This window comes from Mobula hypostoma, chromosome 3 (assembly GCF_963921235.1).
Source record: "Mobula hypostoma chromosome 3, sMobHyp1.1, whole genome shotgun sequence".
NCBI classification, from domain to species: Eukaryota; Metazoa; Chordata; class Chondrichthyes; order Myliobatiformes; family Myliobatidae; genus Mobula; species Mobula hypostoma.
Window position 1 is genome coordinate 59,260,230 of NC_086099.1, and position 24,823 is coordinate 59,285,052.

Consider the following 24,823-nt stretch of genomic DNA (forward strand, 5'->3'; position numbering starts at 1 on the left):
GACTACATTCATGTGATCAGTGAGTCTTTGCATGAGTTCCAACAGATTATGTCTTCTGTTGGCTGCTTATCATAAGATAGCAACTCCTCCTGTTGGTTTGTGTTGAACTGTTGTTGTTGTTCTGACCTTAGGGATTGCATGGTCTCCCTATCTTCCTTTTTATTTTTCCTCTTCAACTTCAGAGAGGATCATGGAGATATTTTGAACCCTAGCTGCATGTTATGGAAGCAAGACTGGCGACTTCTTCATCATGATCACTCTGTTCAACACTGGCAGCCTGACTGTCATACTGGTATGGATGTCTATGGAAGGTGACGTTCTTGTGGTTCTTTTGCATAACCTCTCCAAATCTCTCGTAGATGCTTTTACGAGCTCCTTGAGTTACATTGGGTAAGCATCTGAGCCCCTCAGAGACATCTGTGTACACTTTATTGAGTGTTGCCTGGTCACCTTTGGTCTGTGAAGCCACTATGAAAACTCTTTCCACCAGGTTGAGCCTTTCACGTGCAGTCACACCCAATAATGTCTGTACTTGCTTTTCAACAATCAGTACCGCTGCCTTTAGGTGTTACCCCTTGTGCTTGAAGGTCACTGTACAGCCCCCTTTTAACTGAAATATTTTCTCCAGTATAGCCTGTCACTTTTAACTTCACTGGGTACATACTGCTCTTTACTTTGAGAGTCTTGTATTCATCTACAGACAACAGATTTGACAGAGCTCTGGTGTCAAACTTGAATGGAGTTACTGTCTCATTCACAGTCACTGGAATGATACATTCTGTTTTACAAGCACCAGTTGTCTGTAGAGAATCCTCCATTTTCTCAGCAACCATGTGCACCTTTCTCTCGCTAGCTTTGCTGCACTTACCAAAATGACTCCTCTTCCCACAAATAATGTGGGATTTTTCATAAGCAGGACACTTCCATGGGATGTGTCTACCCTCCACATCTGTTGTTTGAGCCTACCCCTTTGCATTGTGGTAACTTAGTGAAACGCCGTGTGTTCTGCCCCTCTGTTTTCACAGCCTGCTCTGTGCAGCTCTTTAGCTTGTGCTCGTGTGGTCTCCACTGCCTTACACATATTTACTGCCTTTCTAGTGACAATTTATTTTTCATAGAGCAGGCTTTCCCTAAGTCCATTATTTCAGATTCCATAGACTGTTCTGTCTTTAACTTGTGATTCCCTCAAATCTCTAAACTCACAGGACTTGCTTAGTGCGTGAAGCTCAGCTAACTATTGGTCAAAGCTGTTCACAAGAAAAGAATTTATATCTGTACACAGGAAAATAATTTATATCTTTCAAGCATGATATTTTTACTTGGGATAAAATACTCCTCATTTTTTTTCATCAGAGTGTCCAATGTCAAGTCTGTCTCACCAATTTGAGAGTTGTAATAGATATCCAAAGCAAAGCAGAGTCTTTGAACAGCAGCCGTAGTAGATAGATTCTAGGTAAGCAAGGGGGTGAAAGATAGGACAGGAATGATGAGTTAAGGCTACAGGCAGAGCAAGTGTGGTCTAATTAAATACCGGAAAAAGCTTCTGCTCTGAATTTGTTTGTATGTTCCTGTGTTAAAATATTCAATCTTCTAAAATTGTTAGTTTCATCCTCTTAAAATTCACGACTCTGTGATTTGATCTCTTAGCAATATTAGTGGACCATTCTTGTCAGAAAGTTCTAAGATGTAAGGATAGTGCCCGATGATGTATTTTCTCCTGTGCTCATGGACTTCACAAGTTCTGATAAAGAAAAACAGACTTTTAAAAAAAATCTTGCTTTATTGTGCTTGCATACGTTAGAAGGAGATCTTTCTTCTACATATCTTTTTCTTAAACTTTCTTCAAAATAGAATGATATTGTAAATTTTTTTTTCAAATTAAATGCAATTTCATCTCTGTTTTCGAAGTGGGATCAATTTACTTAGGCACCTTCAGTGATATAATAGCTGGGTCCCTGAGGAGAAAAATGATCATCTTTGAACATGTATATCTAAACGTGGAGCTCCAGAGTAGGTGATTATAAGATGACTGTTGTGTGGATGGAATGACTTATTAGTAATGTTTCAGCTACAAATGTCAGAAATTTATGTCTGCATTGCAGATGAGGATGGTGGTTTCCTGTGACCTGTTCAGTGAAATTTTTCTGATTAGAATTATTTGGAGTTATTTGCAAATAGTCTATTCCTGATATTAAAATTGTTTATGTAATTTTATTAGGTTAATTAATTGTGATACTTTTGAATTGGTATGTGTTAATTTCTGCCCCAGAAGACGTTTATATTGTCTATATAAAGCAGTAGAATTTGTTTTAATGATCAAAAAAGGCTTTAAACTAAGTGAAAAATTCAAATTGTGGTATAATAACCTTAATTTGAAATTAAATTGCACTTTTCTGCAATTTTTAAAAATATCTCGAGGTACATCATAGAATTGACACCCAGAAAAAGATAGACATATTAGGAAAGGTCAGCAAAAATGTGGATTGAAATTGAGAGAAGGGCTGGAAGGGTAAAATAAGTTGGAGAAGCAAAAACCTTAGGGTAATTGTACAATTACATAGATCATAATGGTTAAGTCAGGGTCATCAAAGAAGGGTTTAAAGAAAAGGAACACAAATTTGGACAGTGATGCTGAGACTTATGAATATTACCAAGCGTTTAAGAAAGTGATAGAAATGAAATCTGATCTTTACATTTTAAACTGAAAGAGAAAAAGAAAGTGCAGGTCAACAAGTCTAGGTGTAAAGGTTCAGCAAGGGATGAGAAGGACAATCTCCTTGTGAAAGTACTACACTTAAAAGGTTTTGGAGTATGGGCAGTCGTGAGAAATCATTGAATAAGCATGTGGAAGTGGACAAAACCACGGAAGAGGTGTTAACAACAGGTGATCCAAAATTCATGGTTGCATGAGTGGAAGTACATAGACTGTGGAATGGAAAAGTGCTGGGAAGCGAACTGAAGAGCCCACAAAGCTTGCAAACTTCCTGCTTCACCCTGTGCCAGAAGCCAGGGATAGATGATGAAATCAGTTCAGGAGCTGTTCAGAATTAGTTCATAATGGGCTAAATATAGTAGTAGTAGTAGTCATACTTTATTGATCCCGAGGGAAATTGGGTTTCGTTACAGTTGCACCAACCAAGAATAGAGTATAGATAGAGCAATATAAAACCATAAATAATTATATAATAATATGTAAAATATGCCAGGAAATAAGTCCAGGACCAGCCTATTGGCTCAGGGTGTCTGATCCTCCAAGGGAGGAGTTGTAAAGTTTGATGGCCACAGGCAGGAATGACTTCCTATGACGCTCTGTGCTGCATCTCGGAGGAATGAGTCTCTGGCTGAATGTACTCCTTTGCCCAACCAGTACATTGTGTAGTTGATGGGAGACATTGTACAAGATGGCATTCAACTTGGACAGCATCCTCTTTTCAGACACCACCGTCAGAGAGTCCAGTTCCATCCCCACAACATCGCTGGCCTTACGAATGAGTTTGTTGATTCTGTTGGTGTCTGCTACCCTCAGCCTGCTGCCCCAGCACACAACAGCAAACATGATAGCACTGGCCACCACAGACACATAGAACATGACTGATATATGACTGGAATTCATGAGCCTCTGCTGCTGACTTTGAGAAGTAGCATTCCACCTTAGTGATTCTTCTGGAAACTTTTACCTGATGGCTTTTAGATTGGGTGGAAGAATCTTGGACTGAGTTCCCTATCAGGAATTACATCTCATTATGTACAGTTCCTGACACACTGGATAAAGTATATGGGCTGTGACGCATAAACAATCTGAACTTTCAGTGCACACAAACTCATTATTGCTTTATGGTGCTAAATGGTCTTTATAATCACACCGGCTTGTTTTACTCTCCCTCTGAAATCTATTCTAGACAGAAACATAGAGCATGACGTTAGGATTCTTGATAACCAATGGTACATTAGCCTTTGGGAACAGAAGAGACAACAGATTTTAGAAAGTGGAGCAGAAGAAACAAATTGCTGGAGAAACTCAGATGGGTCAAGCAGCATCTGTGGGGGCAGAGGGATAGTTGACATTTTAGGGTCAAAATGCAGGGCCATTAGGGCACCACAGTAATATAGCGGTTAGCGAGATGTGACTACAGCTCGGAGTGTCCGAGTTCAGCATACATTTCTGATGTTGTCTGTAAGGAGTTTGTATGTTCTCCCTGTGACCATATGGTGTGTCCTCTGGGTATTCCTGTTTCCTCCCGCAGTCCAAAGACGTTCCGATTAGTAGTTCAATTGCTCATTGTAAATTTCCTTTGATTAGACCAGGGTTAAATAGGTGGGTTGCTGTGTGTTGCAGTTCGTTGGCCCAGAAGGGCCTGTTCCATGCTGTAGATCTAATAAACAAATAAAACATCAGCCATTCCTTTGTCTCCACAGAATTCGCTTGACCCTCTGAGTTCCTCCAGCAGTGTGTATATTTGCCTATATTACAATATGGTTTGAGTACAGAACTAAAATTCTTGCTCTAATATATAAGGTCTAGGTGAGACTACAGCTGGAATATTGTGGTCAGGTTTTGCCTTCTTATTTAAAAAAAAGTATGTACTTGCCATGAAGGGAGAACAGAGAAGATCTACTGGACACTTAACAGGTGTGTGTTTGTTATATGAGAACATATTAAGTAGTCCAATCTGTTTTGACTAGAGATTAGAAGAATCAGAGGAGATCTCTTTGAACTATATAAAAAAAATCATACAAGGTTTGTGGGGATAGATACAGGGAAAATAATTCCTTAGAGATAGGAGTCCTGGACCAGGAATCACAGTTTCAGAATAAGAGATAGTCCATTTAGTACTGAAAAGAGGAAAACTTTTTCACCAGAGGATCGTGAATTGTTGGAAGTCATGAAAATGATTGATGTGTGAGATACTGTGTAACCACAGTGCAAAGTATCAAGCTTAAGTTGCTATAACTTCTTACGCGGCAAAAGCAGGATGGGATATTCTGCAGTTGCCTGAAGAGTGCTGCTTTGACAGCTGTCATGAAGCACAACACCATCCAAGATAAAACAGCCCACTTGATACTTGATTCACTCACTGCCGTACCAGTGTATTATGACTGCAGACCACACACCTACCAAATGACCAGCCAAGGCGTTTTCATTGATCACAAGGTTGTGGAAAAGGACAAAGTTTCAGCTGTGCTAGTTGTGCCTATATTCCATAAATTAGAAATAACTGGCAGAAGAGGGAAAGGCAGAAGAACTTAATAGAATATGCTATGAGCGCTGTGAAATTGTTTACTTTTAAAGGATGTAAAGTGCATTGGCACCCAAAATGAACAAGGATATAAAGAAATACAGTAGCTGATATGCTATTGTGTCCCTATCATGATCCCTTCCTTCTCCTTCCCCAGCAGTAGCACTTCTCCAAAGGCATCAGAAGGCATTGTTGCAACAGTACTCAAGAGCCTGTGTGCCCTGCGTTCCGTCCCCTTTGGTAGCAGATGGAAGTCCAGTTGCAAAGTTTTGTGTTCCTTTCCCAAATGATGTTTTCTCAATATAAATGATGCTTTGAGTGATCATTATTGTAATAATAACTAATTTTATCATCAGTTTCAATTAACAGAGAATTATTTGAGAAAGTCAAGAATTATTGGCTGCTGCTGGAATTAACTGTTGAAAGACCACACATGAGCTTCTGCATATTCATGCCCATTTCAGATGTTTCACTTCAAAGATCATGCCAATTAGAAAAAGGAAGACTCAGTAAATATATATACCATTTTCTGTCCGGTCTCTGTCCAGGTAATGTCTGAACCTACATCATATTATTGAAGGAATTCAGTTTAAGAGAGTAATTGAAAAAATAACAGCACTTCTTAACAACAAAACTCCAGGCCTTCTTTTGTCAATCAATACATGGAGTCAGACTATTACTTGCCTTGAGCAATATCAGTTTGGTTGGTAATGTGAAAATTTTTAATGAAGTCACCCATCTTCATTGCTGTAACTGAATGAATATTTTAAGAGGTAACAATCAAAATAAATACTTACTACATAAATACTAAAACTAGGATTGTGTTATTCACCTTTCTTTCATAATCTCAGTGCTCATTAAGAATATACGCCCTGTTGTGAGAACATGTTGAGCAGACATACACGTAGTGTTATTGAGAATTATATTTTAAGTCAAATATCTTACTCAATCCTCGTCAGGATAAAAAAAAACTCACTTAGAATTAGAACTATCCTAAATGGAGTTGATATAAACTTTATGGCTGTGACACTTTCTCTACAAACAGAATATGAGCTCATTCATTCAGACCACATCATAAACAAACAGATGTTTAAGTAGGTCCAGATTCTTTCATGCCGTTATTTTTGCATCATTTTTCCGATTCTTTTTTTAGATTGAACATAATATTAGGGAGCTGCCTCAAAATATTTTCTGAGTCTGAATCAATTTGAATTGGGTGGGTTTTGGATTCAGATAGGAATAGTGGATCTCATTTACAGTCAATGATACTTGATTGATAAGAAATGTAACAGTGTACCATGAAAATAGTGAGACAAAGTCTCCCGTTCCTTTCATCCATTCAGCAAACACCCTAATACTAATTAATTGGTTGTGCATCAGGCAATTCTGTGAATTTCAAGTTTACTATGCAGGAAGGGTAAATGACAGATAGGTCATTTTTTTCATGCTGGTGCCAAATTTGTTCATATTCAACTATTTTCTAGGATTTATTCATTTTAGTAATTTTATTTTGAGAGCTTCAGACATGGAATTCATAACATTTCACAGTGCGGACATTGTAAGTAAAAGATAGGCTATCTATTTGTTTCGATGGTTATTTTTGATATGAAATTTAGATTTGTTATTTAGCTGCCTTTCTACTTATTTTCCCTAGTTTAAATCAAATGAGGGGGAGATTACTGGGCTAGGCACCAATTGAGCCTGAAATAGATGATGAAAGTCCAGAATCATTTTGAACTTCAAGGCTGATTAACACTTCCTTAGCTTGCTGTGAACAACAGATAGGTGTTAAAATGATGTCTGTGGCCTTTGGTGCCAAGCCACAAGGCCCTCTGAGCTAATATAGTCCTTGTGATGGGGTCCTGAATTACCCCTGTGAACTGTACTCGTTTACCCCTATTAACTGTGCTTTGGAAAAGAGATAGAGAGAGTTATTTAACACCAACAACTTGTTTTTAAAAGAGAGAGAGAGAGATGAAGACTGTTCATAGGTTGTTTATACTTTCTTCAAGGTCATCACCTGCTTGCATTTCTTACACAGACAAAGGAAGGAGGAATTAATTTGAGTGACAGTTGATGCTCAGCACGGGAAGATAAAATAGGAGGTCAGATGATAGACCTCAGACACATGTTTTGGACACTGAATGAGCTTTGTTGGGCCCGCAGAAAAAGTGGGTTTTTGGAGGATCGATCAGGCAGATCGATCAGTGGCTGTTGCAGTGAAAAGGAAAGGGGTTGACTGGTGGAGAGTTGCCCATGTGTCCAACCTCGCCTGGGTGATAGCTCCACCACAGAAAACCGGTCCCCTTTATTGTGGGCACAGTCGGTGACTTTTAAAGGATTTCAGAGGACAACGAGAAGATCGACGGCGTCAGCTCACCTGAAGACTCAAATCTTTCCCTCTCTCTTTCTCTCCATCACTACTCAACTCAACACTATGAACTGAACTGAACTTTACTCATCATCGTAAGACTGTATCTTTTTACCCCTAGACTTAAAGAAGCTTGACTTTCATATACTTCCACACCTACTGATTTACTTACTTATATATAATCATTGCTAACCTGTCTGATTTATCTACATTTATATTACTGTATTGCGTAGTTACTACTAAATATTATTGGTTAATAGCAATACTGGACTCCAAAGTGGTTTCCATCTCTGCTGGTTCTTTATTCCCGTCACGGGGTACGTGACAATCCTCCAGCACTTTTTCTTCTTCTAAGCCTACCTCTTCAATCAAGCTTTCAATGATTTGTCTAATTTTCCCTGTATGTAGCCCAATATCAAGTTTAATCTGACAACACTCCTACAAAGTGTCTTGGGAACATTTTCCTAAATTATTAGTGCCATAAACATAAGTAGTAGTTATCACCCAACTATAAGACTGGGTTAGTGGTCCATGACTGCACCGATAATTATTTTCATTGAAATGAATCCACATTTCCATTTTACTTTACTGAAAATGCAAATTAGAAATATATTACGTCTCTCAGGAGAAGTCCCATTCTGCTTCAATTGGAATGAAACTCAAGAGATTCTGCAGATGCTATAAATATTAAGCAACACACACAAACTTGTAGAGGAACTCAACAACTCAGGCACCATCGACAGAGGAAGTCCTGAAGAAGGGTTTGGCTCTGAAATGTCAACTGTTAACGAACTGTGATTGTCCCTCCATAGACACTACTTGATACATTGAGTTCCTCAAGCATTTTGGGAATTAAATGCTGATTATTTTTCTTTTGCAATTGCTAAACATTATAATTTTCAAGATGGCACACTCACAGAGAATTGAGTAATGGGCAGGATTGTCAATGGGTTTCCTTTAGAGAGAATTGGTAAAAATAGAATTGCAGCCTGAATATCAACAGCAAATCATTACCACTTCTGATGTAAATCAATACGTTATAAATAAATACTCCGGTAAAATAGAAGAATTGCTTCCTGAATATTAACTGCAAATTGTTGCCAACTCTGGGGTAAATAAATAGACCTTCAGGTTAATAATCCAGTTAAAGAAAGGAAATATATTAAATAAATTCATTCTGATGAAGTTGTGGTGAAGAATCTTCAAAGTGAAACGTCAACTTTGTTTCTTTTGAGATTCTGCCTGAAATCTGCTTTATCAATATTTGTTTTGCTTTCAGATTTCCAGCATCTACAGTTCTTTAGATTTTGAATATTTATTGTTCAGCACTAAATTTGCTGAAATGTAGAATAATGTAATGGGTGGTTGGGGAAGTGGGTAGTGTGGATAAGCTCCCTCTGCTTATTAAATGCTCCCAACATTGTGCATCTCAAATAGCCTTTGACCAAGTCCACCTCCTGGCCTCCACGTGGCTTAGCTACTAAGCCTTATGGAACTACTTCTACTGACAGGAGAAGGGCCAAAGGCAGGTTACTGACATCTTAAAACCAGTCCTTTCAGGCAGATGGAGCTTATCAGCTGTGGTTAGCAGGTCATCCAGGTAAAGGAAAATTCTGATCTCAAACCTCTGCTGCCTTGCAGTCATACTCACTCACTGGGAAGGCTTTGGGAGTAAACCCTGAGGAAAAATCCAGAGCTAGAATCCCAAAGGTGGTCCTAAGTTGAGTTTAATTCTCACTGGTAACTCCTGCGATGGCACTGGTGCTAAACTGTATTGGTCTCTGCTGTTTCTTTGGATTTATCAGCTGTGTGGAAAGGGGGAGTCTGCTACATGGACAACAGCTTGCTCTCCATATCATCCTTCCCTGGCTTGTGTATCATGTAGACAGCTAGGATGCCACATCTATGGTCAACCTCGACCTACGGAGTGCCTCAAGATAGTAAATTTTACATTTGAAAAAAAACTCTACTCTGTAAAAATATTCCTTCAACATCTGTCTTCACTTGTATACTACTTCATGAAGCGCATCTTAGTCAGCTGTGCAGAAAATTGAAATAACTTCATCTCTGTGAATATTTGTTGATACGAATCGAGGTTACTGTCTACAACTGACTGACATTCTATTTGATATTTCAGCTTAGGTCAAAATTCCTTAAACCTATCTCAGTTTGCTATTTGCACTGTTCAAAAGGTCCAATTAGAAACAGAAATGTCAGTGTTGATTAAATGAATACCATCTAGCATTCAACTAATTGAACCATTTCAAATATTTGATAAGCCAACTCTGACAGCAGAAAGCTATTTATATTGAAAGTTAATGCACTGAAGCAATGTCAATTTCTCAGCAAAGAACAAAGAGTACTGGAAAGCAAATAAAAGTAAGCACAAGTATCCCTTCAGACAAACGATACCAATAACACAGATGGTACATTTTTCAAGATTCTTCACATCGTTTGCAGCCGCAGAATATTTGGAAGAATTTTTTCACATTTCTAAGCTTTTCATCGGAATAGTGCAATTTCCTTTCAAAATTCAACAGTCTTAATAAAAACTGCATGAGTGATTCTCTTGAAGATGAATGAGTCTTCTAAGTTATTGATCAGTTCCAGTTTCTCTTATACTTTCATCTCGCTCGCTTTTGCCTCCTCTTGGTCCACACATCTACACGCAGTGGCCACCTTATCGGTGCTGTACCTCCTGTACCAAATAAAGCGACCACTGAGTCTATGTTTGTTCATATGTTCGAGGTCTTCTGCTGCTGTAGCCTATCCACTTCAAGGTTTGACGTGATGTGGTGTTCAGACACACTCTTCTGCACATTGTTGTTGCAATGTGTGGTTATCTGAGTTACTGTCGCTTTCCTGTCAACTTGAAACAGTCCAGCCATTCTCTGATCTCTCTCATTAAAAAGAAGTTTTCACCTACAAACTGTCACTCATCAGATGTTTTTTTGCTTCTCGCAGCGTTCTCTCTAGAGACTGTTGTGCATGAGAATCCTAGGGCATCAGCAGTTTCTGAGATAATAAAACCACCCCATGTGGCACCAACTATCATTCCACGGCCAAAGCCACGTGGATGATGTGCTGTAGTTGCATGATGTGGGAGCTGGTGGACCCCATTGTGGTTCCTGGTGACCACATCTGCAGCAAGTGTTGGCTGCTTGAGGAACTCAGGCTCAAAGTTGATGACCTGGAATCTGAGCTTCAAACACTGCGGCATATCAGGGAGAGGGAGAGTTACCTAGATTCTCTGTCCCGGGAGGTAGTCACACCCATTAGATTAGCTGCCTCAAATTCAGATTGTGGTCAGGGACAAGAGCGTGTGACTGCGAGTGGGGCGGGTAGTGGGATCCAAGAGACAGTGCGAGAGGAGCTTCAACACTTGAGCTTGTCCAACAGGTTTGAGATTTTTGCTCCCTGTGTGGATGGCAGTGGCAGCTGTAGGAAGGATGAGCAACTTAAATGTGCCACCATACTTCAGAGAGCCATTCGAGAGGGGGCAGAGAAGAGAAATGTATTGGTAATTGAGGATAATATAGTCAGTGGAATAGACAGAGTTATCTGTCATGAGGATATAGCGTCTAAAAATCTGTGTTGCCTGCCTGGTGCCTGGGTTTGTGACATCTTATCTGACCTGTAGAAGAAGGTCGAGAGGAGAGAGTGCAGCGCGCTGCGTGTGCGCAACCCTCTGGTGAAAATGATATTGTATCCGTTAAATAGGGGCCGTGGACAATTCTGATTTGATGGAGAAAGATGTGAAAGCACAGAGGAACATCTGGAGAAATTTCTGAAATGCCTGTTCGCTGCTGTTGTTACTGCGCGATCGAGAATCTTCCAGAAGGAAGGCCTCAAAATCCCCGGCTTTGCCTGCTGTTGGCGACCGAGATTGAGGTCGAATCGCTTGGACAGAGATTGGTGCTCGGCACTCAGTATTGGAGAGCTGATCAGAGGCTCGAAGTTTTTGGACGACTCAGAGTCGGACTGTGCTCGGGCATGGCAGGGAGAGTTTTTCTTCCTTCTCCCGTCTGCGTGAGATGTGGGTCATTTGAGAGACTTTGAACTTTTTACTGTGCTCATGGACTGTTCTTCATCAAGTTATGATATTGTTGCAGTGTTGTAACTATATGTTATAATTATGTGGTTTTGTTAGTTTTTTCAGTCTTGGTCTGTCCTGTGTTTTGTGATATCACACCGGAGGAAATATTATATCATTTCTTAATACACGCATTACTAAATGACAATAAAAGAGGACTGCGTGTCTTCATAATCTAAATTTGCAATGGGAGGGGAAATATCCAGCTGTTGTGGTCCATCTGGTACCAACAGCATAGGTAGAATGAGGAAAGAGGTTCTGCTGAAGGAAATTTGAGCAGGTAGGGACTAATTAAAAAGCAGAACCAAAAAGGTAGTAAAGAAACATGGTTGCAGGATGGAGAGGACTGGAAATTTAATATTCAAGGATATCAGGTAATATGGAAGGACAGGGAGGAAGGTAAGCGAGATAGGGTAGCACTCTTAATTAAAGATGAAATCAGGGTGATAGTGAGAGACGATATAAGATCTAAGGAGCAGAATGCTGAATCCATCTGGGTAGAGATCAGGAATAGTAAAGGGAAAATATTTCTGGTGGGAGTTGTCTATTGGTCACCAAATAATAACATTACAATAGCACAGGCTATAAATAAGGAAACAGAATGGAACAGCAGTTATCATCGGGGACTTTAACTTGCACATAGATTGTGTGAATCAAGTTGGTTGAGGCAGTCTTGAGGAGGACTTCATAGAATGCATCCGTGATAGCTTTCTGGAACAGCATGTTATTGAACCTACAAGGGAACATGTTATCTTAGATCTGGTCCTGCGCAATGACTCAGGTAAAGTTAGTGATCTTGTTGTTAGGGATCCACTTGGAAAGAGTGATCATGGTATGACTAAGTTTCGCACACAAATGGTGGCTGCAATAGTTTGATCTAAAACCAATGTATTATGCCTAAACAATGGAGACTACAATGGGATGAGGGAGGATTTGGTTAGTGTAGACTGGGAACACAGGTCATATGGTGGGATGGTTGAGGAACAGTGGAAGACTTACAACAAGATTTTTCACGGTGCTCAACAGAAGTATATTCCAGTTAAAAGCAAGGAAGTAAGGGTGGGGAGAGCCAGTCTCGAATAACTAAGGAAATAAAAGAAAGCATCAAACTAAAGGCTTGGGCGTACAAAGTCTCCAAGAGTTGTGGGAAGCTAGAAGACTGGAAAAACTTTAAAAAACAGCAAAGAGCCACAAAGCAAACATTAAAGAAAGGGAAGATAGATTATGAAAATAAACTAGCACAAAATATAAAAACAGATAGTAAAAGTTTTTATAATTATATAAAGTGGAAAAGGGTGGCTAAAGTGAATGTAGGTCCCTTGGAGGACGAGAAGAGGGAATTGATATTAGGTAAAGAGGAAATGGCCGAGGCTTTGAATGACTATTTTGAGTTGGAGGACACGTCTAACATGCTATGGATGTTAAGAGATGTTATGGATGCGATGGGAGGTGAGGACCTCAATACAATAGCTATCACAAAAGAGGTAGTGCCGAGCAAACTTTTACTGAAAGAAATGGAAGAAGTTATAGTAGAGTGATAATTGGTGATAATTTATCAAAATTCCCTGGACTCTGGGCAAGTCCTGGCAGATTGGAAGATAGCAAATGTCATGCCACTGTTCAAAAAAGGATGTAGGCAAAAGGCAGGTAACTAGTGGCCAGTTAGTTGGGAAAATGCTTGAAGCTATCATTAAAGAAGAAATAGCAAGGCATCTGGAAAGAAATAGATCCATCAGGCAGATGCAGCAGGGATTCAGCAAAGGCAGGTCCTGATTAACAAACTTACTGGAGTTCTTTGAGGACATAATGAGTGCAGTGGATAGAGGGGAGCAGATGGACATTATTTACTTGGATTTCCAGGTGGTGTTTGATAAGGTGCCAGATAAAAGACTTATCTATAAGATAAAGATGCATAGAGTTGGGAGTGATGTATTACCATGGATAGAGGATTGGTTAACTAATAGAAAGCAGAGAGTTGGAACACAGGGGTGTTACTCTGGTTGGCAATCAGTGGTAAGCGGTGTGCTGCAGGGGTCGGTGCTGGGCTCGCAACTGTTCATGATATGCATCAACAATCTGGAAGAGGGGACCGAATGTAGTGTATCTAAGTTTGCCGATGACACTAAATTGAGTGGAAAAGCAAATTGTGCAGAAGATATGGAGATTCTGCAGAGAGATATAGATAGGTTAAGAGAGTGGGCAAGGGTCTGGTAGATAGAGTACAATGTTGGTAAATGCAGGGTCATCCACTTAGGAAGGAAAAATGAAAGAGCAGATTATTATTTAAATAGTAAAACATTGCAGCATGCTGCTGTGCAGAGGGACTTGGGAGTGTTTGTGCATGAATCACTAAAGGTTGGTTTGCAGGTGCAGCAGGCTATCAAGAAGGCAAATGGAATGTTGGCCTTCACTGCTAGAGGGATTGAATTTAAGACCAGGAGGGTTATGCTGCAACTGTACAGGGTACTGGCGAGGCTGTGCCTGGAGTATTGCGTGCAGTGCTGGTCTCCTTACTTGAAGCAGGATATACTGGCTTTGGAGGCGGTGCAGAGGAGGTTCACCAGGTTGATTCCAGAAATGAGGGGGTTGGACTATGAGGAGAGATTGACTTGACTGGGACTGTACTCGCTGGAATTCAGAAGAGTGATAGGAGATCTTATAGAAATATATAAAATTGTGAAAGGGATAGATAAGCTAGAGGCAGGAAAGTTGTTTCCACTGGTAGGTGAGCCTAGAACTAGGGGACATAGCCTCAAGATTCGGGGGAGTAGATTTAAGATGGAGATGAGGAAGAACTGCTTTTCCCAGAGAGTGGTGAATCTGTGGAATTCTCTGCCCAATGAAGCAGTGGAGGCTACCTCAGTAAATATATTTAAGACAAAATTGGATAGAGTTTTGCATAGTAGGGAATTAAAGGTTATGGGGAAAAGGCAGGTAGGTGGAGATGAGTCCATGGCCAGATCAGTCATAATCTTATTGAGCGGCAGAGCAGGCTCGACAGGCCAGATGGCCGACTCCTGCTCCTATTTCTTCTGTTATGCTATCACATTTATTAAACATTCTCATGATTGGTTTGAACAACAAGTGAACTGCTTGACCATGTCTGCATGTTTTTATGCATTGAGTTGCTGCCACGATTGGCTGATTAGATAGTAGCATTAATGAGCCTGTGTACAGATGTACCTAATAAAGTGGTCACTGTGTGTATATGAAGACGTCCCAAATATATAGACTTCCCAACAATCGTTACTTGGTGACTTGCCTCCTTTTCCTGCAGAAAATAATGACCTAAAACAGAAGGAGGGGGAACAGAACATAATACCCGAGCCTTCTGTAAGAAGCAGCTTATAGGTCAATCAGAAGAAAAAGTCGTAAATTTTATGTTCGCAAACAAGATGTCTTTCTATTTTTTATGCCCTGTTATTCAGTCAGGAACTAGGCAACTTCATACTGCATGGAACTTCATGCTTTTCGCAGCTGTGTAACTTATCAATGCCATACTAATTCATCTTTATCCTCACTTTAGGCACTTTCCAGCACCAGGGTTCATCAAATTATAAAACTCCCCAAGAAACATTTTAGTTACCACAAACACTAACATAGATTTCATCACTAAGTGCACTAGAGAAGCATTTGTAAATTGCGTACTGGGGCTGGAGTAGTGTGTGGGTCAGACACAGATATAGTTTAAAAGGGTACGATTGATTAGATTGCAAAATTAAACCATGCTAGATAGCATCATTAAAATCTTACATGCTTACAATTATAAATGTTGCTCTGAATCTATCAGACATAGGATGTGACAGCTAACTTTCCACCTTGAAGAATTTTGTTGAATACACCAAGCTTAAGGAATGATTAGTAACTTGGGCAGTTTGTCATGTTGTGCAGCCAATTTGAGGAGTCATCAGAATTGTGGTGAATACGTAAGTAGATTCTATTTAATTTAAGTAGTGATTTTCTGAAAATAACAAACAGCTCTAGTGTTTTGAAAAGATCAATAACATCTCTATGCTGACTCACAGGGTTTTGCAATACTCCTTACTTCATGGAGTAGTGACACATGAAATTGATTTCTTATCTGGAAAGTGAAAACAGCAACACTCAAAGGCTCATAAGGTATCATTAGAACAATGAGACAGAGGAGCAGAATTAGGTCATTTGGTCCATTAAGTCTGCTCTGCCATCTGATCATGGCTGATTTACTTTCAATCCCATTCTCATGCCTCTCCCCATAACTTTTAACACTCTTACCAATGAAGAACATATCCCTGTAACCTTTGATGCCCTTACTAATCAAGAGCCTATACCCAATGGCATGGCTTCTATAGCTGTCTGTGGCAAAGAATTTCACCATCCTTTTGCTAAAGGAATTCCTCATCATCTCTGTTCCAAATGGACATCCTTCCATTCTGAGGATGTGCCCTCTGGTTCTGGACTCTCCCACTATATGGAACATCTTTTCCTCATCCACTCTATCTAGGACTTACAATGTTCGATAGGTTTCAATGAGATTCCCCCTTATTCTTCTAAACTCCAGGGAGTACAGGCTCAGAACTATCAAACGTTGTATGTTAACAATTTCATTCCCAGGACAGTTCTTGTAAACATCCTCTGGATCCTCTCTAATGCCAGCATATCCTTTCTTAAATATGATGCCCAAAACTGCTCATAATATTCCAAATGTGGTCTGACCAATGCCTCATAAAGCCTCAGCATTACAACACTGCTTTTACATTCTAGTCCTCTGGAAATTCAAATCAGTTCAAATCAATTTGTTCAATTGTCATTTAACCACACATGAATATTCATGAATATAGCTAAATGAGAAAGGTAGGTTAACCAACCTGCAGTCAATCCTGCACTAGGGCTCCCAAGACCCTTTACACGTTTGAATTCTGAAATTGCTCTCCATTTTGAAAAATAGCCTACACCTTTATACCTTCTATTAAATTGCATGATTGTACACTTCCCTACACCGTCTTACATCTTCCACTTGTTTGCCCATTCTTCTAATCTGTATGAGTCCTTCTGCAGAATTTCTGCTTCCTCAACACAACCAGACCTTCCATCTATTATTGTATCACCTACAAACTTGGCCACAAAGTCATCAGTTTCGTTATTCAGATTATTAACATATAACATGAAAGCTAACCTAACACTGACCCCTGAGGTACACATTCATCACTGTCAATCAGAAAGGGCCTCCTTTATTCCCATTCTTTGTCAGACAATCTTCTATCCATGCTGGTATCTTCCCTGTGATAATGTGGGTTCTTATCTTGTTTAGCACTCTGTGCATGGCATCTTATCAAAGGCCTCTGAAAATCCAAGTAAGCAACATCCACTGACTCTCCTTTATCTATCCCATCTGTTATTTCCTCAAATAATTCCAACAGATTTGTCAGGCAAGATTTCCTCTCAAGGCAATCATGCTGACTTCAACCTATTTGATCACGTGCCTCCAAGTATCCTGAAATCTCATCCTTAATAATGGACTCCAACTTCTTGCTAGCCATTGAAGCCAGGCTAACTGGTTTGAGTTTCCTGATGTTTTGCTTCCCTTCCCTTCTTATGGAATGGAGTGATATTTGTGATTTCCAGTCCTCCAGTAAAGGCGAAGTCATGGCAGTAACAAAGGGAAGGGAACGTCAACTCAGACCATGAGAGGCCTGCGTCGGGCATTTTCATGCCTTACAAGGCGCAGTTTGGAAGTCTGTGTGGGGTACCACTCCTGGCACAGACTAGAGCAATGTGTGATTAAGTGCCTTGCTCAAGGGTGCAAACACACTGCCACAGCTGAGGCTCGAACTAGTGACCTTGAGATAACTAGACGAACGCCTTAACCACTTGGCCACATGCCCAATACAGTAACAAAAATGTCCAGTAATTATTTAAAACAGTGATGAACTGCACTGTGTCGAAAGGTTCAATAATAGTAGGAGGTGACCCAAAGGTTAATGCCTCCATTCAGATTTGAAGGTTACCTTTCAGTGTAGTGACAAAGTTACATATGTTTACCCACCCACATCCATTGTACCTATCTAATAAAACTAATATGCAACAATATTGAATAGAAAAGTGAAAATATCTATTTATAATCAGGGTGTAATATTGCTCTAGTTTAATATCACATGCAAGATGCTTGTGTTGCTAGAATCAGAAGGTATAATTTACACAAAATACAAAACTGCAGATGCTGAATACCTAAAGTAACTGTTTCCTTTATATGAATATGATTTAATAGCTAGGTCATGGCAGTAATAGAAGTGTTCATCATATAATGAACAGAAAACAGAGTCAAGGTAATCACTTTGGGAGCAAAGTGTAATTAGTGGTGTGCCCCAGGTATCATTGCTGAGGACTCAACTATTTGTAATCCCTTTCAATTACTAAGGGGCAATAGATGCTAAATTTGTTGACAAAAATAAAAATTGGTGGGAAAGGAAGTTGTGAAGGGGACTTTAAAAGTCTGCAAAGAGGTGTAAATACTATAAGTGAGGGGGGCATACATTTGCTGCATGGAGTATAATGTGAGGAAATGCGAGATTATCAACTTCAAGAATCACAGGATGCTCATTCTATTCCTGTGAAATACATTACTTGGAGTAAGGGTTCTGTTTTACTCTGTTCTTCCTTCTCTTCTGTGGGAGCACATATTGGAAATATGGGCAATTTTATGTGTGCATTAAGTGTAAAAATTATTTTTTAATTATTTAAACAATGTTACCTGATAATAGCTTTCTCATAGGTACAATAATTTTTTCACAGTCTGGACTCTAACAAAGTTTAAATTCCTGTAATCAATGGAAAATCATAGGGTTTTCCATGCTAAAGCACCGTTCTCCAGAAAAAGAACAATCTTTTGAAAAAAAAATCAAATTACAAATCGAGAACTCATCAAAGCAACATTACCAATGCATTTTTCTAAATGAAATGAAATTGTCATGCTTCCAAAAGGAGCAATTCAACAATTGAACGGTGAATCCATCAATGAAGTGACCCTTAAAATGCCATGGTAACAATGCTCAGAGATAAGATGATCTCTAATTATAGCAGTATCCAGAGAAAGAGCAAGGCATTTGAAGTTCTCAATTTGATGTTGTTGATATCTCTAGTGCAATCACATTGAACCAATGTGGTTCTAGATTCTAGCAATTGCAATTAATTGGAAAAACATTTTGAAAGAGATAATTTGTAGAATTGAATCAGGATAAGCATTACAGTCACAAATGTAATACCATTTTTGTTAGCTAGGAAAAATAACATCATTGTTAGTAATATGTCTTTCTTCCAAATTATTGTTTTATTCCAGCAATACTTCATGGCTTGACAATGCTGATTGGCAATGTTTAATCGAAAACTTCAGTTGTAAATTCAATGTAAATTCTTCAATGTAAATTCAATGTAAATTCTTTTGAAATTAGTCTGTCAAGTTTTTTTTGTGAGAATTATTGGTCCAAAAAAGTTTTGCATCAGTCTTCAGTGTGGAAGAAATTAGCAGTATGCCGGAAATTCGAGAGTGCCAGGAGGCAGCAATGTGTGAAGTTTCCATTACGTGGGAGAAGGTTCTTGGGAAACTGAAAGCTCTAAAGGATGATAATTCACCTGGATCAGATGGTATACATCTTAGGGTTCTAAAAGAGGTGGCTGAAGAGATTGTGGAGGCATTAGTAACTTTCTTTCAAGAATCAATTGATTCTGGCATGATTCCAAAGGAACAGAAAATTGCAAATGTCATTGCAAATGTCTTCTGTCTCTCTCCTTCAAGAAAGGAGAGAGACAGAAGAAAAGAAATTATAGACCAATTAGTCTGACCTCAATTGTTGGGAAGATGTTGGAGTCAGTTGTTAAGGATACGGTTTCAGGGTACTTGGAGGCACATGATAAAATAGGCCACAGTCAGCATGGTTTCTTCAAGGGAAAATCTTGCCAAATAATGTGTTGAAATTCTTTGAAGAAGTGACAAGCAGGATAGACAAAGAAGAATGGGGAATGTTGTGTACTCGCATTTTCAGAAGGCCTTTGACAAAGTACCACACATGAGGTTGCGTAACAAATTAAGAGCCCCTGGTATGGCAGGAAAAATACTAACATGGATAAAGCAGTGGCTGATTGGCAAGAGGCAAAGAGTGGGAATAAAGGGGGCCTTTTCTAGTTGGCTGCTGTTGATTAATGGTGTTTCACAGGGGTCTGTTTTGGGACTGATTCTTTTTACGTTATTTGTTAAAGACTTGGATGATGGAATTGATGGCTTTGTGACAACGTTTGCGGACGATAGAAAGATGGTTGGAGAGCAGGTAGTTTTGAGGAAGTAGAGAGGCTACAGAAAGACTTAGACAGATTAGGAGAATGGGCAAAGAAGTGGCAGATGGGGTATAGTGTCGGGAAGTGTATGGTCATGCATTCTGGTAGAAGAAATAAATTGGTAGACTATTTCTGAAATGGAGAGAAAATTCAAAAATCTGAGGTGCAAAGGGACTTGGGAGTTCTTGTGCAGGAATCCCCGAAGATAAATTTACAGGTTGAGTCTGTGTTGAGGAAGGCAAATGTGATGTTAGTATCATTTCGAGAAGACTAAAATATAAAAGCAAGGATGTAATGTTGAGACTTTATAAAGCACTGGTGAGGCCTCACTTGGAGTATTATGAGTAGGTTTGGTCCCTTTATCTAAGAAAGGATGTGCTGACATTGGAGAGGGTTCAGAGGAGGTTCATGAAAATGATTCCAGGAATGATTGGCTTGTCATATAAAGAGTGTTTGATGGCTCTGGGCCTGTACTCATTGGAATTCAGAAGAATGAGGAGTGACCTCATTGAGATCTATCAATTGTTGAGAGGCCTCGATAGAGTGGATGTGGAGAGGATATTTCCTATGGTGGGGGAGTCTAAGACCAGAAACACAGCCTCAAAATAGAGTGGCATCCTTTTAGAATGGATGTGAGGAGGAATTTTTTCGAAAGCCAGAGAGAGGCGAATTTGTGGAATTCATTGCCATAGGTGGTTGTGGAGGCCAAGTCACTGGGTATATTTAAGGCAGAGGTTGATAGAGTCTTGATTAGTCAGGGCATGAATGAATACTGGGGAAGGCAGAGGACTGGGGCTGAGAGGGAAATGGTGGAGTAGTCTTGATGGGCCAAATGGCAATTCTGCTCCTATAGTTTATTGTCCTATGGTCTTAAATGTTGACTGCTATGTTTCCTGCATTATGATCATGATCACACTTCAAAAAAACTGAAAAAAAACCTTCATAAATAAGCATTTCTTTTTGTTGCCTTTCCAAATCTAGTCCGTCACAGCTTTGTTCCCCTGTCCACTGTTCTTCCAGTTTTAATATTGGGATGCTTATTCACAAGTCCAAATTATTCGCGTGAGCTATGAATGATGGAGGTCTCAGCACATTCTTATGAAGCATCATTTTCCATCTTCCTTCAATCACAACAATTACAATAGACAGCTGCGTAAAAAAAAACAGGCATAACATTTCAGGTTAATGATTTGTCACAGGAAATAACTAAAGGTCAACCATCTGAAACCTGAACTTTCATTGAAGTTTCATCGAGGTCGTAAAATTGTGAACGTGAATTTTGTATAGTGAATGGTTATAACAAACTGAGCACCGTGACCGGCCTCGGGAAAATGCCCAATTTACTGTAAGCATTGCTTTGACTGCTATTTAGAACAATTAATCTGTTTTTGTTTTGTTTCATCGTTAGTACAGCAAACAAGGAAGAGATTCAGCCGCGTGAGCGCGTATGTTGCTTTACTCAAAAGTTAAAAGTTTCAAGTACTATTGAAATCACAGCCAGTTTATTTCATATCGCAGCTACATTTAATCCTGAATACTGTTGATTCATTGAAAAAAAGCTCGGTGAAAATGTAAAGATAGTTTAGCTCGCTGAACCAGTATACAGAGCCAAGGGGAATTGTCTCCAAATGAAAGATTCGGAGAAAGAGTCTTTCATAGCGATGAACCTGCTTTACTTTGTGAGATGTATTATTCAAATTACTTTATAGGCATGTTTTCCCCGAAGTGCAATGACATTCCCTGTTCGCATTAAGCTCACAAACTAAACAGTTGAGAACATTCTTACTTTACCGTAGCGTTCGAGGTTATATAATTCAATTACCGGACAGGAGTTGTATATGTTATGTTCGGGACTCGCTCCCTAATTTTCCAAAAGCAAAGAGCAAGTTCCCGCTGTCTTTGTCGCGCCGATGAGGTACCACTACTTCCAAGGTGACCACAAGCACATCGGTGGTTTGAAGAAGTGAGTATGAATAACATATCCAGCTCATCCATTCACGTGACGTTTGATCTTGTCGGCGCTAACGCGCGATTTAATTGGAAAGATCCCTGAGATGGACGGCAATAAAAGTGCGGACGTCTCTGAGCTGCCGGCTGAGAGCGCGGCGATCATGCTGAACTCCAAGCCGTGCTAGTGTCGAGCAGCAGAGAGAGCAGCGTCCTTCACCATGGAGCACCATCATTCCGCCGTCGTCGTACTGGCCCTGTTCCTTCTCTCCTGGGGCTCCTTCTCACAAGGTAGCTCTCCCACTCATCTTCACCCACATTCGCTGTCCCCCATCATTCATCAAAACGTTGCTACGGTTCCTGTTCAACTCACGTTTCACTTTGGAAATTTTCTCGGTGCCTTTCTTCTGTTGCCTTTGTTATAACCATTTCACTTTGTTGTGCTTTTTAAGCGATTGACTTGAAATGTGTATATCTCTTCCCCCCACCCCACCCCTGTTTCTCATTCCTTTAGTTGTTGCTATAGAAAACTTTTAAATTAGGAACACCAACAAAAAAGTGCATCTCTGCTCATTGGGTATGTTTTATGTGCAGTATTGTGTCAATTTAAAAATCGCGGAGATAATATAAAAATATTCTGTATGTGTAGAGGTTGCAGTAATCTATTTCTTGACCCAGTATGTCCAGCACCGTTTTCAATCTGTACAAATGAACATGAATGGAGCTTTGCCTGAACGTTGGAATCTATTGGGTATAAAGCTGACTATTAAGTAAAATGTTTTACATACAATACGTTGAAATACAGATTGAGCAAAAGGAAAAGTTATATAATGTTTAGTTATTCAAATAGAAGCAGCAAAGATAAATACATTTTCCATTAAATCTTTGATGCTGAACTTCCCTGTTCTTTCACTCACTACCCTCCATTCCACCCTGTTCAGGATGGTAAAATTTTAGCCAAATTACTGGACTGATAGTTCAGCAGTCTGGCCTCATGACCCACTATTTGCAAAGCTCAAAACACCCCAGAATGCAGGGAATTTAAAACAAATGAATTAATATATATTTAAAAAATGGTAGCAATAATGAAACTGCCAAGTTACCCATTATGGTTTTCTAACACCCCTCAGGGAAGGAACCCTCTAATGCCAGGCTCTAACATGGCCTATTGCTTCTCAATTAGTGTTAAGCGCTGGTCTTGTCCTGGTGATAGCTATGAATGAATTGAAGAAAAGAGACTGTATTTTGAAAAGGAGGGGTTTTCATACAGTAATTCCACAATAAATTAAGCTTGAGGATTGCATTGGTTTAATTGACTAGAATAACTCAATTATTCTGTATGATGAAAAAAATACCCCTTTGATTGGCTGAGAATATTGTAAGTTTATTTTTATGTTTTATTTTTTCCATTCTTTAAATGGACTTTTTTAAGTTGCCAATAGAGACTCTATTTAAATAAAGAAAACTGTTCCTGGAACTCACAGAAAGATTAGGTAAGTAAAGAAAGTAGTGTAACATTACTTTATTAAACTTAGGAGAAAGATTGTTGCTCCTATCTCATATGCAAGAATATTCCGGCTCCCTATATAAAATAAATGTAGTTGGTTCTTGGGACAGGGGAATACAGTCAAAAGTGATCATTCACAGAACAGAAGCATTGAAGTTTTGAACGTTTGCTTAGGAAATATATACATTCTAATCATGCTATTCAAACTCCTAAATTAGGAATGTTTATAAAGTCTTGATTTTTTTCAAAATGGGCAGCCATTGTTCGTGTATTCCTTGCTCTGAAAGAAAGTTTTGAGATTGTATTTTAAAAGTAGCTGTAGTTTGGGTAATAATTAATAGACAGCATAGATATAAATTACTATCTAAAACAGAACTACCTTTAAAATTAGACATGCCTAACATGATTGTAAATTTAGAGATCTAAGGATAAACCATTTGGGATAACGGTGCATGGTACTTAAATATAGGCTGCAATGTACAGAAAGCAAATAGCTCCCCCCTCATCCACTTTAAGAGTAGAACTCAAATTATCCTATAGAAGAAGTTTTAGAATTGTATGCACATCATCATATTCCATTGTAATTTTCGTATAGAAAGCTAAAATGCAAATGGAGTAACCAAAATAGCAACTAAATGTTGAAATATTATTGCCCATAATTTTAAAATTTTATTATTTTTACTACTTCAAAATATAATTGTATAATTATCACAGATAATTTTGTGTATAAAATGGGAAAAATAATTGAATAGTATAATCATATCTCCCAATTTTTATTTCCACTGATGTTGCTGTTTCCCATTCACATTTTACATTATTGCATCAACATTATCCCTAATATTCTTAAAAATAATATTGAAATACTGAAGACATTAAAAATATTTGCTTTGTCAATTACTTGCAATATGTTTGGAGTTTATGGATTTCCTAAATGCTGGTGTAGGTAATGTTGTGTTGTGTATTCTATAGGTGCTCCTACATCGCCACAGAGGTTTGTAGAAGGACACGAATTACACCTATGGAAAGAGGTAATCATAAGTAAACAGAGTTTGAAGGAGCATCTAAATAATCTCAGTTCTTTTGTTTTTAACATGGCAAAGCAAGGAGAAAAAACATTTTGTGTCACATGTCACGATAGTTATCTGCAGACACAGAAGCCAGTACTTTCTGGAAATCATTGCTTAATTGGTGCTAAATTGTGTAATTTATCAGTAATGTAATTAGTTATCGTTGTCCATGATGATAAATGCATTTCTCCTACATTCTTCGCAAACTCCTTTTTGATTCACTCGTAGAAAGTGGTTTTAATAGTGATACTATCATAAATCAGCCTAGTTCTGGGAATCTACATCCTACTCTAT

The 24,823-nt window shown here is 39.0% G+C and overlaps 1 protein-coding gene across 2 annotated transcripts in view; it reads left to right on the forward strand.

The window, feature by feature from the left end:
• Positions 1-250: 250 nt before the first annotated feature.
• nmu (neuromedin U) overlaps positions 251-24,823 on the forward strand; it is a 48,114-nt gene continuing 23,541 nt past the window's right edge. The window contains exons 1-3 of one of the 2 annotated variants that reach the window (XM_063042122.1): positions 251-311; positions 1,909-2,010; positions 24,432-24,490. In XM_063042122.1, coding sequence (XP_062898192.1) covers positions 251-311; positions 1,909-2,010; positions 24,432-24,490 — 222 coding nt within the window. Of the gene's footprint in view, positions 312-1,908; positions 2,011-22,116; positions 22,247-24,431; positions 24,491-24,823 lie in introns of those variants that run through there. The other variant, XM_063042123.1, reaches the window with a different exon arrangement.